Source organism: Podarcis gaigeae, assembly GCF_964106915.1.
Source record: "Podarcis gaigeae genome assembly, chromosome: 9".
NCBI lineage: Eukaryota > Metazoa > Chordata > Lepidosauria > Squamata > Lacertidae > Podarcis > Podarcis gaigeae.
In genome coordinates, this window is record NC_139685.1 from 63,948,494 (window position 1) to 63,966,104 (window position 17,611).

A 17,611-nucleotide genomic window follows, 5' to 3' on the forward strand; every position below is an offset into this window, starting at 1 on the left:
GTCACTGTGTGGGAATATGTATTGCATTTCTAGTTAAATTCTACAATTTTTTTCCAAATTTGCATCTGGAGATCTAGATAAGCAGTTTGCATAATTTTACGCAAATCTGTCTCCTTGTTGGCGACGCATCTCCCTCCCTTTTAATGCGATACATCACACTGCAGCGACGGGGCAGGCATAGGAAGGTGCCTGGAGAGCTTGGCCTTCTCTCGGAACAACCTGTGATGACTCTGGTGACAATATGCAGACAGAAGGAGTTGGAGGTGCCAGTGTGGTGTAGTGGTTAAAAGCGGTGGACTGGTAATCTGGTGAACCGGGTTCGCTTCCCCGCTCCTCCACCTGCAGCTGCTGGATGACCTTGGGCTAGTCATGCTTCTCTGAGGTTTCTCAGCCCCACTCACCTCACAGAGTGTTTGTTGTGCGGGAGGAAGGGAAAGGAGAATGTTAGCCGCTTTGAGACTCCTTCGGGTAGTGATAAAGCGGGATATCAAATCCAAACTCCTCCAAGACCCCATTCAAAGTCGCCACGAGAGCGAAGGCAGATTTAGGGCAGCGCGACCTGGGTGCTGAGCCTAGGGGGCGCTGCAGGGCTTCTCAATGAAGACAGAATAAATTGAGCAGAACAAAAGGTGAGAGGGTGCTGAACTTCAGCCTTGGATAGGACATCCCTCAAATTTGAAAGACTAAAGTCCACCCCGACCTGGGTTTGTCCCTGGAATGTAAGGATACTGCTGTGCTTTCACTTTCTGACAAGGTCGCTCTTCAGCTATTGAGTAATGGTTTTCAGAGCCAATGCATTTCCCCTTTAGTCCCTTTAATGTTTCTTTTTCCATTCTTTGTGGGGGCTCCAGGGGAACTGCAGCAGGGCAATAATTCTTTTTAATTGGTATGCATGTATATAAAAATCAATATTTCTGTATGAAGCTTTGTTTGGGTCTTTTCCCTGCAGTAAACCTATAGATGTGATTTGAGGGTAATTTTCTTTTCCCCTGTCCCTTTCGCTCCTTTTTTCCTTCTGGCGTTGTCAGGAAGAAGCAATTTAAGTGAAATAAAAATGTGCTATAATAATTTACCATTGTTGTTATTATCATCGTCTTCATCATCATTATCATCAATATTATGAATATCACACCACTGGGGTTGCATTTCAGAGAAAGTTCTAACATTGCAGCAGATAAGATGCACACACACACACACACACTTTCCATGTGTTTAGCTGGGAAGGGAAGTAGGTAAATATCTCTCCCTTGGAGTTAGAAAAGGAAAAGGAAAAAAGCATATGGCAATTTTAAATTATTATTATTATTATTATTATTATTATTATTATTATTATTATTATTTGCTGGATCAGGCTTGGAATGAGTGAATCATCTATCTAACACTTTTAACTCTGTTCACTATTTCATCCTGTTTCCACATTTATCTGAATTCTTACAAAAAAGAACTTTGTATGAAAATGTGCATTTAAATGCACATTTAAATGTGTATTTTCAAACATATTTTCTCACAAAATAACTTTTCGAAATGTCTTCTCTCTCAAGAAAACACATTTTCAAATGAACTTTGAAGCCTTTTGTTTGAGGTTTCCACATGCCTGCTTTAACAATAATGCTTCCTCTAAGGAGTTTTGGGCATTAAACATTGTTTCACCACCACCACAACATCGTCCTCACAACAGTCCTGTGAGGTAGGTCAGACTGAGACACAGCCCCAGAGTCCCCTGTGAGCCTGACGGCCAAGCGGAGATTTGAACCCAGGTTCTCCCCAGTTCAAGCCTAGCACTCTGCCTACGAACCCCACACGGCTGGAAGCGGCTGCCTCCGATCTTCCTGGGTACAAAGTAAAAACGGATGACGGTGTCCTGATGATGGGTCCTTTGCATTGGCCAGACTTCCGTGCATATGCCAGAGTTGGCAAGGCAGGCATAACTCATCGATTACATGCTGACACTGATGCGTTTTGGAGCAGCTGCCTTGGGGCATTGGCAAATGCCTTGACCAAATCACCCCATGGAGCCAGGCTTGATCATTCATAACAATGATCATTTGGGAAAGCAAGGTGATGAAGGAGGGGGGAAATAACCAACAACCCATATCCTTTCTTTTTAAAAGCAAGCTTGCAAGGATAGGGGGGAAATGAGATAATCTGAATGCTCATTAGCAAAAGAATATTAGGAGGGCGGGCTGTGGTGCTAGAATCCAAAGGGAGTGTTGTTTGCTGGCTTAAGGGGTTGGCTAGACTTTTATACCTTCTGCACATATGGTGCAGTTGGCAGCACAGGACCTAACTGGGTACAAGCTGGTGTGTTTTGGAGCCATCGATCTCAGCCTGCATCCCTGCAGCATCCCTGGACCACCCTGGCTGAGTCTGGCTGGACGCCCCCATTCTCTTCATCTCCCCACCACTGCGCCAGTCATGTGAAGTTTTATTAATGAGAAATGAGAACATCTTTCACCAGATTTATTAGTAATAGTAGCATTATTCTTGCCAAGAGCAAATGCCTTGAATTCCTGCCTGAACCTGCGAGGGAGGAAAAGCCCGACTCTTTCCAGCTTGCAGGTCTGAAGGGGAGCCTACCTTATCCAAACTTTCCAAAACAATATGAACAAGAAACACAACCTTCCTTCAAAATCCACATTTCTTCCAGTTTCGCAATGCAATTCTCCAAGCAAACAAGGTGTACAAAAAATGCACATTGTTACAGGTCTGGCGTAGCAGAGTTTGGGGGTGCAAGGGTTAGAATGTTAGGTAATGTTAGAAATTAAGGCAGGGGAGGATTCAGGTAGAGGGATGCGGGTGGCGCTGTGGGTTAAACCACAGAGCCTAGGGCTTGCCGATCAGAAGGTTGGCGGTTCGAATGCCTGCGACGGGGTGAGCTCCCGTTGCTCGGTCCCTGCTTCTGCCATTCTAGCAATTTGAAAGCACGTCAAAGTGCAAGTAGATAAATAGGTACCGCTTTGGTGGGAAGGTAAACGGCGTTTCCATGCGCTGCTCTGGCTCGCCAGAAGCAGCTTAGTCATGCTGGCCACATGACCTGGAAGCTGTATGCAGGCTCCCTTGACCAGTAAAGCGCTGCAACCCCAGAGTTGGTCACGACTGGACATAATGGTCAGGGGTCCCTTTATCTTTACCTTTAGGATTCAGGTAATATTTGGAGTATGGGAGGGAGAATGTCAGGCCAATGAAAAATACAGGCTAAGCTACCTTTCCAGGCTTTTCTATCTCACTTGGGATAGAAGTCTTTAAAAGTGACAAAAGGTGTGGGGGGGGGGGAGCAAGTCATTAATTCACCAGTGGAAACCATCAACCAGGCAGGAGGCTCTGCTGGTGAGGAGGGAGGTTGCCAAGGAGGTGGGTGTGTGATGTGAAATTTCGAGGTTGGGGAAGAAGGACTCTGTGAGCTGCTGTGAAGGCCAGAAACATCTTGGCAGGCAGGGAAAGAAGCATGGAGATGTCTGAGAATCCAGTGCTGTGCTGCTGTGAAGGATGGGCTGCTCCTGAGATGTGAATGCTGTGAACTCTCTCTCCATTGAAAGCTTCCAGTGTAAATATGTGTAAATAAATCGTATTTCAAAGACACCGCAGACTCCACCGTGCCTCATTTCCCCCAACAGAACACAGACCCTGGTTGAGTTCCAAGACACCTTAGAATCTTGTGCACTGCTTGGCCAGGAGCCATACAATGTGGTAAAGTGTGCCAAAAAAAAATATGCATATAGACACAAAAATTGCATAGAAAATGTGTATCTTAGGAAAAGATACACATTGATGCATTGAGATGCAGATTAATTTTCATGAGGAATTTTAAAATTTTAAAAAAACAACGCAAAGAAGAACTGGAATTTAAGACTTCGAAAATGAGAGGGAAAATAGGGAGTCAGCCACACATTATGTGTGTTACAAAAATGTGACACCAGGTGGCGGTGTAAAGCTCAATGGCTAATTGCATATATATATATATATATTATAGTGGGTTTTCTTCCATAGCATTTCCATAGCGTTTTTTATATCTGTGTAGATCCGGCCTCAGAGTGATGTATTTGCCCAGCCCTACGCTCTATCAACTCATATCCATCATGGCAAAACACACAGAGACCCACCCACAGCCATATAACATGAGGGCCTCTGAAACCCCCCTCATTTTTGCAGGAGACAAGTGACCCTGCAAAAACGGGGTGGTTTTCGCCCAGTTTTACTTCAGATAAAGTTTTCCCTGATCCCGCCCCCAACAATCAATTCATTGTATGGGAAATGAAGGGGGGCAGAAACAAAATCAGCACTCCCCCCTACTTTCTCTCAGCAATTCCTTATGATTTCCCACTTATTATAATGTGTGTTGAAGCTTCCTTTATGAATTTGCACTAGTTGCTGATACTATTGTTGATATTCTTTCTCCTCCTCCTCCTCCTTTTAATTTATTACCCACCCTAAGTCCAGAGAGTGAGTTCACAGCAACTTAAAACGCAACATTAAAACAGCTTTTAAAGTTTCCAAATTACAGAGAATGCAACCACAAAATACGGGATGGGTTCTGAAAATATACAGCTCAGATGTCAAAGGCTCCGAGCACTTTCAGAGCATCTTTTAAAAGTTATCAGGCTCGTCTTTTTCTAGCATGCAGGTGAGGTAAGTGGTGGGGAAAGCTTCGTGAGCCTGGCCAGTCTTTTGTAATGATAAATACTTACCGTGTTTTTTGCTCTATAAGACTCACTTTTTCCCTCGTCAAAAGTAAGGGGGAATGTGTGTGCGTCTTATGGAGTGAACACAGGCTGCACAGCTATCCCAGAAGCCAGAACAGCAAGAGGGATTACTGCTTTCACTGCGCAGCGATCCCTCTTGCTGTTCTGGCTTCTGAGATTCAGAATATTGTTTTTCTTGTTTTCCTGCTCCAAAAACTAGGTGCGTCTTGTGGTCTGGTGCGTCTTATAGAGCGAAAAATACGGTGGTTCCTGAGCCAGGTCACAGCTTCACACGCTATTCATATCTTAAGACAGGATTTGTGAAGGAAAAGACAATGGGGAGGCTTTTCCATTTTCCTTTGACCTTGCAGAGAAAACATTTGCTCAGTTTGGGAATCAAAATGGTTTCAGGTTGGTCTTCCTATCACAGCAGTAGCTCAGTTGGTTAGAGTGTGGTGCTGATAATGCCAAAGTTGCAGGTTAAAACCCCATATGGGACAGCTGTATATTCCTGCATTGCAGGCAGTGGCGTAGCGTGGGTTGTCAGCACCCGGGGCAAGGCAAGTAATTTGCACCCCCTAACCCATGGATTTGCGCCCCCTAACCCGTGGATTTGCACCCCCTCACCCTAACCCCCAGATGTTGCACCCGGTGCGGCCGGCCCCCCCTGCACCCCCCACGCTACGCCACTGATTGCAGGGAGTTGGACTAGATGATCCTCAGGGTCCCTTCCGACTCTACAATTCTATGATGATTCATGGTTCATGTGTTCCTAAAATTACCCAGCAGATGGCAACCTTCCCTAACACACAATCATATCAGTCTTTCAATATTCTTATATTAGGCTCTGCAAAAAGTTCTTATATTTTAATTCTGTATTTAATTCTATAATTCTATAAATTTATATTCAATAATAATAGCAATAGGAAGTTGAATTATGGTGTCATATTAGTGTTTTATAGAGCTATTTCTCCTTTTGAGTTCTCTGCTCCCACAGCATCGGAACGCAATTGATAGTACCTCCACTATATTATGCTTCTGAATACCAGTTGCTGGAAACCTCAGGACGGGTGAGAAAAGGATGCTGGACTAGATAGGCTGCTGGCCTAATCCTGCAGACTCTTCTTATGTTCTTAGCAGGAGAAACACCAAAGTCATGTTTACAGCGGTCTGATGCAATAACCCCCAGATTTCTTGCCTGCATGCAAGTTGATATTGCATGTCATGCAAACACACGCGAATTTGCAAAAAAAGCAAACAAGCGACAAACAAACCAGGTCCTGTAATCCCTGCAGCTGCGGAAGACCTAATGGCATACTAAGCGCAGTGATAAATTAATAGTGTGTGATGGGGCGGCTGAACTTGCTGTCTGAACAGCAGCAGAGATGTGGGAGGAAAGCACAGTTTTTAATGGATAAGCAATACATGCGCCGTTTGTCTCCTGCTGTGCTCTGGATGTGTGTTTGCCTTGAATTTAATTGCTGAGCTGTTTTAATGCACTGGGTTTTTTTTATATATACAGTATACTGTCTTATGCAACTTTATTGTTCACACAGCTCAGAGAGAATTCTTTCTCTAAGTGGTGAACAAACATCACCGGATGAAAGTCGCTGTGGGGAGGGCTGCACTGGGGGGGGGGGGATGCCCCATTGCCTATCACAGGGGCAGGGAAACTTTTTCCGATCCAAGGCTGCATTCCTTTCTGTGCAACTTCCCAAGGGCCACAAGGCAGTGGTGGACAGGGTTGGAGCCAAAAGTGTTTGGAGCCAATTATGAAACTTTTAAAGGTAAAGGTAAAGGGACCCCTGACCGTTAGGTCCAGTCGTGACCGACTCCGGGGTTGCGGCGCTCATCTCGCTTTATTGGCCGAGGGTGCCGGCATACAGCTTCCGGGTCATGTGGCCAGCATGACTAAGCCGCTTCTGGTGAACCAGAGCAGCGCACGGAAATGCCGTTTACCTTCTCGCTGGAGCGGTACCTATTTATCTACTTGCACTTTGATGTGCTTTCGAACTGCTAGGTTGGCAGGAGCAGGGACCGAGCAATGGGAGCTCACCCCGTTGCGGGGATTTGAACCACCGACCTTCTGATTGGCAAGTCCTAGGCTCCACCCATGTCTCACCCATGAAACTTTTACCTTTGCACAAAGGGTAGGCTACTTTCTACGCAAATGCTCTCAAACACCACTCTGGATTAGAGTTCAAAGATAGCTCCCACCACCCAAAAACATTTAGGCTGCAAATCAGTGTCGGGGGGTGGATTTGCTCCCCAGGCTGCAGGCTCCTTACCCTTGATCCATTAGAAAATGTAGCCAGGCTTTGCCACTGTTTGATGCGCCGTGTGATCGCATTGTGTCTGGGGCAGGCGCATGCCCCCTTGCTGGGGGCATGAGGTCAGCCCTCAGCGCTAAAGCTGTGCTCTAAACCACTGAGCCTCTTGGGCTTGCCAATCAGAAGGTGGGTGCTTTGAAACCCTGCAATGGGGTGAGCTCCTGTTGCTCTATCCCAGTTCCTGCCAACCTAGCAGTTGAAAAGCACACCTGTGCAAGTAGATAAATAGGTACTGCTGCGGCGGGAAGGTAAATGGCATTTCCATGCTCTCTGGTTTCCGTCACGGTGTTCCATTGTGCCAGAAGCGGTTTAGTCCTGCTGGCCACATCACCCAGAAAGCTGTCTGTGGACAAACGCTGGCTCCCTCGGCCTGAAAGCGAAATGAGTGCTGCAACCCCAAAGTTGCATTTGACTGGACTTAACCATCCGGGGTCCTTTACCTTACCTTTATAACAAAATCATACATGCTTTTGAAATGTAGTGTGGTTTCCAAAACTAACTCAAAATGGGCTTTCAACTGGGCATCTCCACACTATGTGGACAAGGGGTGCAGTTTCTGCTACGTATTTCTTTGTAGAAGTATTTAAATACTGCCCTATCACAAAATATTAGGGAAGGGGTACAGCGGCATAGACAATACCCATTAAAAGCAACACAGGACTAGAGCTAAAAGACCAGCTGCTCAAGAATTATTATTTTTTAGGCCTGCTGGCTTTTAAAATAAATGGAAAGTCATCAACAGAAAGTAAAAGCGAGGGTAGCAGCATAGGACCGGTGACATTAAATGCCTGGTTTCTGGTTTGGGTCAGTTGGACTTTATTAACACAATAAAAATCTAGGAGGTGTCATCTGGAAGATCTCACATTGAGAACACCTCAGAACAGGCATAACAATTTGCAACGGGACCTCTGTAGCATCCAGCAAAAACCTATTACAGTGGTACCTCGGGTTACATACACTTCAGGTTACATATGCTTCAGGTTACAGACTCCGCTAACCCAGAAATAGTGCTTCAGGTTAAGAACTTTGCTTCAGGATGAGAACAGAAATCGCGCAGCAGTGGTGCAGCAGCAGCAGGAGACCCCATTAGCTAAAGTGGTGCTTCAGGTTAAGAACAGTTTCAGGTTAAGAACGGACCTCCGGAACGAATTAAGTACTTAACCCGAGGCACCACTGTATAACTTAAATGGCCTTTATTTCCTTTAAATGTTGCTTAGAGAACCAAACCCATCTATCCCTCATATCTGACAGACCCAGTATGAGGCAGATTAGGAATACCAGGCCAAATCATAAGCAGTGGTTAAAGGTTTCAGGTATGAGTCGCCTCACAGGGTACACTGCCAAGAATTTGCTTTTCTGCTCCAGAACAGGTTGTACTACATAATTAATAACATGGAAAGGAAATAACATGTGTTTTCTGCAGGATTTGAGGCCTTGACACTTTGTACTACATTGTGGCAAACGCTTCTTTTCTTTCATCACTTGTTCCCTTTGTCCATGCAGCAGCTATAATGTTTGGATGGTGAATCATCTGGTTCCTGTATCCAGGATGCTGTCATTTTATTTTATTTTATTTTTAAATTGTGGTTCAAATTGTGACACCGAAATCCACCCCCCGTAGTGCCCAAGAAGCTCTGCACCCTGTGTGACCACACTGGTTGTGCTCCCCTAGACCTGCCTTCCACCTGTCTTGAATGTTCTAAAATTCAGCTTCCTTGGTGTTATGTACTGAGTTGAATAGAATCCAAAAGGCAGCAGTCTGATTGGTCCTAGAACAATAGGATTCAGAATGTAGCTGTCTGATTGGTCCTAGAACAATAGGATCCAGAATCCAGCAGTCTGATTGGTCCACAGGAGGCACCCAATCCAGCTCCAGGTGGAAGGGAATCCGCAACCTGATTGGCCTACAGGAGAATCCCGGAATTAGCCAATCACGTGGGGGCCATTGTGTAAATAATGTATATATATAGCAGACATTCTGGGGGAACTTCCATTTCTCCTCACCACTATGAGCAGAATAAAGAGCATGAAATCCACTCTTGACTCCAAGTATATTTCCCTTGGGTGGGTGACACAAGGGTCTAGTCTTATGAGCTTCTCTCTGTCTACTTTTCCCACGCCGTACATAATTTTATATACTTTTTATCAATTCTCCCATAACCCATCGGCTTTCAAGATTGAAAAGCCCCCAAATGCTGTTGCCTTTCATCAGAGGATAGTTGCTCCATTCCCTTGATTGCTATAATTGCCATTTGGTTCCAGAAGAGCCTGCTAGACAAAGATTTGTCTAGCCAAGTATCAGGTTTTCACATGAGCCAACCAGATACCTATTGGCAGCCCGCAAGCAGAGCATGAGTTCAACAGGACTCTTCTGCTTGATCTCTAAACAATGGGTATTGCTCTTGATACCTGAAGTGTCAGTGCTCAGCTATCAAATCTCTTTACTGCTTTCAAGCCATTTCTGGAGTCCTGTATTGGACTCGGTCTAGCCCCAAAGAACAAGATCCTTAGAGGTACCTCTTTTGCTAAGGTTTGCGTGAAGATGCTCTTCCAGTTTCCATCACCTCTGGAGCAACTATGGCAATAGAGCTGGAGGCAGCAGATCCCATTGCAGGACCCAGCCTCAACAGTGGGACTCTGAGCACTTACTGGGTCTCCATAGTACTTTGCTGTTGATGCGACAGACATAGGGTGGTAGGCAATGAATCAGATCTGATAGTGCAAGGATTTCCACTTGTGCAATGAAACCTCTCCCCCCTCTTCCCTCCCCATGTACACCCTCTTCCCTCCCCAAAGCTACTCCAGAGGACTGGGGAAAACCAAGAACAGATTTAGAGGTTGCAAGGGGAGAGGAGAACGAAAGAAAGTCGCACTGCACAGCCAAACGTCTTTGCACTGGCCGATCTACTTCAATGGGTCCCACCCTTGTATGGTTTTCCTGATGCAAGTGTGGACAAGGGAGGGTTGATGGAGTCAGGACAAGGCAAGGGATGCTCTTACAGCCCTGGCAAAGTCACCCAGTGCTTTCCTTTCTTTTTGTATTGCATTGTGGAAATTTAATACAGCACCCACCTGGCACTGCCATGGAGCCATTCACAGGGCGACTGTGACGCTGGGTGGGAGCGAGTGATGCTAGGTTTCAGCATTGACAGGCTCGTAAAAATAGAGGAACAGCAGTGGTTTGAGCCAAACTGAACCCACTATGTAAACAGTGCAACAGGGAATTACTTTACTGCTAAATTTAATGTGGGAGTCAACCACTGCTGTTTTCGAGACAAGTGCGCACACATGAAGGGCGTTTAAGGCTGAAGCTTTGAGACAGTGAATTGGCATGCAGGTTTTGAGCTAATAAATGTGTTTATTTACTCGATATTTATTTTTGAAATACTCTTCACTGTAATGATCTTAGGATATGGTACAATGTCTAGTTAGCGATTTACTTTATACAATTTTATTTGTTGGTTAAATATACGTACGTTCTTTCATTCGAGGACCACAGAGCAGTTTACAACAATTTACTGCTTGATTATGAGGGTGGGAGGAAATCAAGTTACAATTTTGCACTTATATGAAACACAGAAACCATAAGGGCCACAAATTACAGAAAGAGCAGGTGATAAGGGCACCCGCTTCTCTTTTCCAGCCCATTCTCAGGCTTGCAAGATCAAGGGGAGTTAATCTGGCGATTCCTGTTCAGGGAAGTTTTTAATATTTAACGCTGTACTGTTTTTAACACTTGATTGGGAGCCGCCCAGAGTGGCTGGGGAAACTCAGCCAGATGGGTGGGGTATAAATAATAAATTATTGTTATTGTTATTGTTATTGTTAGTGTTAGTGTTAGTGTTAGTGTTAGTGTTAGTGTTAGTGTTAGTGTTAGTGTTAGTGTTAGTGTTGTTATTATAGCAGAGGGTCTAAAATCAGCCAGTTATGAACTTAGAAGACTTCTTCACCTGTTCAAGATTCCAGAGCTGGAGTAGGATGCATTACCGTCACTCTGATTTGGCTTCAGCTATCAAGGCATGATGTTGCTTTGAAGCCAAGCAAGAGAAAGGGTTATTCGCCTTGGCACTCTGGAGTTATTATTAGGGGCAGAGCCATAGCTCTGTGGCACAGCTTCTGTTTTGCATGCAGAAGGTCCCCGTTTCAATCCCTGTCAACTCAGGGTAGGGCTGGGAGAGACCCCAGTCTGAAATCCAAGGGAGCACTGCCAGTCAGTGTAGGCAAAACTGAGCTGGATAGATCAATTGTCAGACTTAATAGAAGGTGGCTTCCTGTGTTCCTGCGTCAAGTAAGGAAAGGGGAGAAATTCAGTTCAGCTTGCACTCTAATGCAGACCTACCCGGTTTGCACTTCCCATTACAATATGTGGACAGAAATGCCGTTATCCTGCAAAATTTGCATTTCTCAAAAATTTACAGGGTGGTTCCCGAGCAAAAAGAAGTATACACAAATCTGTATATTTGGGGAAAGCTTGCATTAAAATGTGAAAATAACATCTCCAAATGTTCCATATTAGGGGCAATTGCTTGTAAAAAAAATGCCTACCAAAATGTGTGCATTAGAGGGGAAATGTACCCTAAGATCCTAACAAATTTTTAATGAGTTATTTTATATATATAAAAAATCACAAATGGATTGAGAAATAGGATGCACTGATCTTAAATGTGAAGCTAGAAGAAGCAAAAGTTTGCCCATCCCTAGTGACAGGACCACAAAACAGGCAATAATGTGTGTAGGCAGATAAGGAGGGGGCTTCCTGAATCTTTGGCCCTCCCCTCTTGCATCCTCACTTTTTGAGACAATAAAGTTCTAAAAGGACCCTCCCAAGCCCCTTGTAACTGCAATTTGTTTTAACTGATTTTAATACTGAACTTTAACTTCTTGTAACTTGGTTCTGGGACCTGTTGGCGAAGGACAGGTAATAAAATTATTATTATTAAAGAGGATGATGGAACTTTCAGCTCTAAGATGTGCGACTCCTAACCAGGAGAACATGCTCAATTTGAGCTCCTTAGCATGAAAAATTGCTCTCATCTTCCAACAGGTGGCAACGTAAGAAGCTACTTCTCAGAAGATAAGGATGCACCTTGTCACATTTCCTTTTCTAAAAACCTTTATCACAGGCCTTTCTGCGCATTGATTTTTTTTTTGGAGTGTTCATTAAATTTCTTATCTGTGAGGTATTCGTTATGCAAATGGCGCTGGATGAGGCAGGTGTGTCTTCTGCAAAGCACAGCAAGCAGGTGTGCGGCATCACTAGAGTCGAGGAGTTTGGAACAAAAGGCCTTGCCTTCACTAGCATTAGGATACCTTGTGTGAATGGAATGGAAGCGTGTGTGCAGAAAAGTTCTTAAAGTTTGCAATTTGGTGCTGGGAGTGAAGCAAGAAGGAAAGTAGGAACACTTCTGGTAGCTTTGAGAGAGAAGAGTTCTCTGCTTTCATGTTAAACAGCAGCACTTTGGAAGATGGCAAAAACAAACAAGCAAAAAAACCCCAACACAACCCACTGCCAGGCTTCTATTGATGGTCCAGATCAGAAAGAAATATTTCTCCCCCTGTGATTATAATCTCATAGCTAAGCATCACCTTCACAGTCAAAGGAGTCTTGAGAGACAAATTAGATTCTTGGCTCTACATTTCTCACACTGTTCAACAAGCACACAATGTCACGATGATACCCAGTAATCTTCCCTGCATGAGGGAAGCTTGGAAAACATGTACTTAGATTTGGTTGTGTGTGTTTTGTAAGCCACCGGGTGTGTGTTTTCTGCAATTAACATCCCTTAAAAAAAAAAAAAGCTCTGATTTATCTGCAGCAGGTTGTATCACACCTCCTTCTCCCTGCGCATGAAAAGGTGGCGGAACGAAAGGCTGCCAGATTACCTGGAATGTTTGTAATGTAATTGCACCTGAGAGGTCCAAGGGGCCTGATTGCAGCCTGCCCCAGTCTGGTGCTTCCCAGAGGTTTTGGACTACAACTTCCATCAGCCCAAGCCAACATGATCATGCTCACTGTGGCAGTTGCAGTCGAAAAGAGCTGGAAAGCACCTGCTTGAGGGAAGACTGACTTATTCTGTGCTTAGCAGGGAGACAGAATAAACTAAACGAAACTAAACTAGGAGCAAAGTTCTAGCAAAAAGGCTCCCAGGGCAGCTTTCGAATATCAACGAGAAAGTCCTTGCCCTCACAAAAGGAGATAGGACAGGGGAGGGAGGAGGGAGGGAAAAACGCAATCTCAATCTCTCACTCATAGTTACAGAGGCCTTGTAGGCAGCAGCAGTGGACATATTTGGAAAGAAGTCAAATATTTGTGGCTTTTCAGCAGCGCTGATGGAGGGCATGATAATAGCATGATAATAGATCATGGTTAGTAGCTCTTAATAGGGATGCATGTGGCACAGTGGGTTAAACCACAGAGCCTAGGACTTGCCGATCAGAAGGTTGGTGGTTCGAATCCCCACGACGGGGTGAGCTCCCGTTGCTGGTCCCTGCTCCTGCCAACCTAGCAGTTCAAAAGCACGTCAAAGTGCAAGTAGATAAACAGGTACCGATCCAGCGGAAAGATAAACGGCGTTTCCGTGCGCTGCTCTAGTTCGCCAGAAGCGGCTTAGTCATGGCTGGCCACATGACCTGGAAGCTGTACGCTGGCTCCCTTGGCCAATAAAGCAAGATGAGCGTCGCAACCCCAGAGTTGGCCATGACTGGACCTAATGGTCAGGGATCCCTTTACCTTTACCTTTAGTAGCTCTTAATAGCCTTGGCCTCCAAGACTTTGTCTAATCCTCTTTTAGAGCCATCCAAGTGGCAGGGAGTTCCATAGTTTAACACTGTGAATAAATTGTTCTTTGATCTGTCCTGCACACCTAACAATAATCTCCATTGGATGTCCACAAATTCTAGCGCTATGAGAGAGGAGGAAGAACTCGTCTCTACTCACTTTCTCCATTAATCACACTTTCCCCAGTCAGGGGCTAAAGAAGTTGCAGTGACCAAAATCTTTTGTTCTTTGTACCCCAACTTAACACCCTGCATTGCATCTGTTTCCCTGTGGTGCCTACCACGGCTCTACAAAACATGGGAGTGTGCAAGCCGTGGGCTTCTGCTCCGTTCTGGAACATTTTAATATGTTTTCCAAAGCTGGATTCATCTCCAGGCGTATAGTCCTTTAATATCCAGTCTGGTTCATAGTGTTAAATTTATTTCTGTAATATAATGCTATTATTTCAGCAGGCAGAAACAGCAAAAAATGCACATGGGGGAAACACTAAGCATTTCAATGCTCTTATAATTTGTACACATTGTCCCTGCACATACCATCTGAACAAATGGCTTAATTTTGCCACATAGTCATTATTCATGTAATTCGGGCAAATGCATTCCAAAAATAAAAAAGTGGGTGATTAGAATGGGTTGCATCCATCTTTCTTTGGAGCTGTTCCATGCATGTCCAAAGTAGATCCCACTAGGTCAAATGGAATGTACTCTCCAGGAAGCATTCATTGGATCGCTGGCCTGAGAGAAGCTAAATGACTCAGATTTTTAAACAACTTAGAATTAACACCCAGGAGTGTGGTGTAATGGTTAGAGCAGGGGTATTCAATGTGGTGCCCTCCAGCTGTTGTTGGACTCCAACTCCCACAAATCCCTGACCATTGTCCGTGCTGAATGGAGAGGATGGGAGTTGTAATCTGACGATGTCATCTGTCTAATTCTAGATAAGAGCATCTGTTCAAACACCCCACTCAGCTATGAAGCTCACTGCATGATTTTGGGCCAATCGCCACCTCGCAATGTAATCTACCTCTCAGGGTTGCTATGAGGATAAAGGCTGGGAGAGAGAGAAATAGACAGCCATGTGTATCATATCTTAAGTTTCTTAGAGGAGAGAGTGGTTGCTGGCATCTATTTGTCTTGAGAGACAGTGGAGTGTGCCTCTGAGGGTGAAGTCAAACTGTGGTGTTAGCAGAAGTGACCTCTCTGAGGTGCAAGCCTGGGCCGTGTGTATGGGCTGCCTAGACAACAAGACCCCCCTCTCAGCCTCACTAATGTGGACCAAAGGAAAGCAGAGCAATACGTTTGGCACCAGCTTGGCTGCAGGAGTTACCAGAAGGAGATGTAAGTCTAAGGGACTCCACTCCAGATCTGTGTAGGGTTTACTCCTTAGCCTTTACTTCTCCCAAAGATGTCTTTCAAGGCAGCAGAGGTTTAGGATCAGAGTTTTCCTTCTCCTAGACTGCTACCTTCCCAGGGTGACAAACCCCATCTGCCCCTCACTACAGCACATACAAAAAACGCCTTCTTGACCATTGGACCCACTATTGGTCTTGTCCACTCAATCTGCTGGAGCCTGTCTCCTCATGCAGGGGAAGAAGAAGAAGAAGAGTTTGGATTTGATATCCCACTTTATCACTACCCTAAGGAGTCTCAAAGTGGCTAACATTCTCCTTTCCCTTCCTGCCCCACAACAAACACTCTGTGAGGTGAGTGGGGCTGAGAGACTTCAGAGAAGTGTGACTGGCCCAAGGTCACCCAGCAGCTGCATGTGGAGGAGCGGAGACATGAACCCGGTTCCCCAGATTACGAATCTACCACTCTTAACCACTATACCACACTGGCTCTCAACTCTAACTCATCGAGCATTCAAAACCCATTGCCTATCTTCACCTGGTCTAGCCGGCCAAATGAAGCCATTCCCGGGGTGTGCTGTTGTCGCATGTAGACAGCTTCTGGGAGCCACAGATGAGAGCTGAGTGTCAGGTGGGGACCAAAGGTCAACATATTATCCAGAAGGGGCACAATGTGTGCCCAATCCCTACTACCCCTCCTTGAACACCCCATACACCCCAGGTGGGGAGGTCCTCCATTCCGGTAAGCAAGAATATGCATTCAAATCAGGCAAATACAGTCAAGAGTGCCAAGCAGGGCTTGTGAGGGGTGTGGTCAATGTGTGCATAACTTGGCCACCGTAACTTGGATCTAGGATTCTAAACCATGGTTTGTCCTCAAAACAATGGCTTGCTGTGTTCTTTCTGTATGTTGCCAATGCAACAATAAAGCATTTGTCAATTACCAGGTGCTGCACAGGACAGGACATTCCTAAACCCCTCTTTCCCCTTTACTAAATTTCTGGTTTTGTTTTGTTTTTTAATACTGCAATACCTTGCACTACAGACTCTCGTTGAAATCCTGCACATAGGTGGATCAGCCTTATCTCCTGATGAAATCAACAGGATTTAAACACTGTAACTACTGAAATCAACAGGATTTAAACACTGTAACTACTTGCAGGAACACAGCCACTCCTCCCATCACTGCACTTTGTCAATTTGGAGCAGCCAACCCTCTTTAGCTATGACCTTACAGGACACTTCCAGGCCTTTATCCCAGGAATTCAGGCCGAATTCAGGCCAAATTGAGCACAAGAAGGAGCCTTGCACAGGATGCCACGAGTTGAGTCGGGTTCTCTAGGTACAATGAGCAAAGAGGGGGGGGGGAGAGTTAAACGGTTCTGCTTACTTTCCTCTGGTGGTTTCAAAGCTGGGCTTTTTGAGATCTGCATTCTGCTTGCTGCTATCTTCTGAGTGTCTGGAAGACCTGCTCACCGTAGTCCCTTGGTTTTTCTCAGAAACTTCCTTTGGAGGAAGGCGATTCCAAGGATGGTATGGTGGAGGAACCCCTGCATTGCTAGGCAGGATGAATCGCTTCCCGTTGGGAGAACCGCCGTCACTGTTATTCCCTGGGCTAGGAGTTATGGTAAGGGCCAAGGGTGTCTTCTGCTCTGATGGAGTTTGCAATCCCTGTGCCTCTTTCGTGGCTAGAGGAGAGCTGTGCTTTTCACCTTCCTCTTGGCTTGCATTCAGCAAAGCATCCGGCTTCTCTGAAGTAGGAGGCAGGGAGGTTGCCGATACGTTTCTGAGGTCCTGCGTCTCAGGTGAAGTCAAGCCCAGGTGGCTGCTCTCCGCTTCGCTCTCTACCGCAGGTGTGCTGGTTGCTTCGACTTCTGCACTGCTGCACCCCGAGGCCAGCAAGCTCAACAGCAAGAATACCTCCCTCATTCTCTTGGCTTGTGAGAACTTTGCAGTGACTCTCTCATATATAGAAGACTCAGGATGCTTCCCTGTCTCAAAGCCGCTGCTTTCACAATGAACCTGCAGTGAATCCCCGGTTGGGGATTTTATTTGTGGCGGAGAGAGGAAACAGGTTTTTGAGTGTTTGAAGCTGGACCGAGGAAGCTCTCTTTCCTGTTTCGATGGATTCCTCTGTGACCTGCGACCTCTTGGAGCTCTGGAGCCAGTATGTTGTAGGGGAAAGCAAAGAGGGCTGCCTTTGTTGGAGCTACAGGATGAGGAATAATGGCACAATGCGAACGTGGAAATATACTGTCCATGAAACTGCTTCAAGGGTGGGGAATAAGAAGTGCTGAGTAACTTCCTTTTGACGTTGGTTAGCAGCAAAGAACATGAGAGACCTGCCCAATATGATGGAATCCTAAAGTACCACATCCCTATGCTGAGTACATGCAAAATAGTTCCCAAGCAGCACTCTGTTCTCTCTGCCACAATGGCCCAGATGCAGCCCTGCTCACACTGTAGCTATTTTTGC

The 17,611-nt window shown here is 45.4% G+C and overlaps 1 protein-coding gene across 2 annotated transcripts in view; it reads right to left on the reverse strand.

Moving 5' to 3' along the window:
- MMRN1 (multimerin 1) overlaps window positions 1-17,355 on the reverse strand; it is a 65,964-nt gene extending 48,609 nt beyond the window's left edge. For both annotated transcript variants that reach the window (XM_083756370.1, XM_083756369.1), the window contains exon 1: window positions 16,526-17,355. In XM_083756370.1, coding sequence (XP_083612496.1) covers window positions 16,526-17,064 — 539 coding nt within the window. In that variant the 5' untranslated portion in view covers window positions 17,065-17,355. The remainder of the gene's footprint in view (window positions 1-16,525) is intronic.
- Window positions 17,356-17,611: the final 256 nt, after the last annotated feature.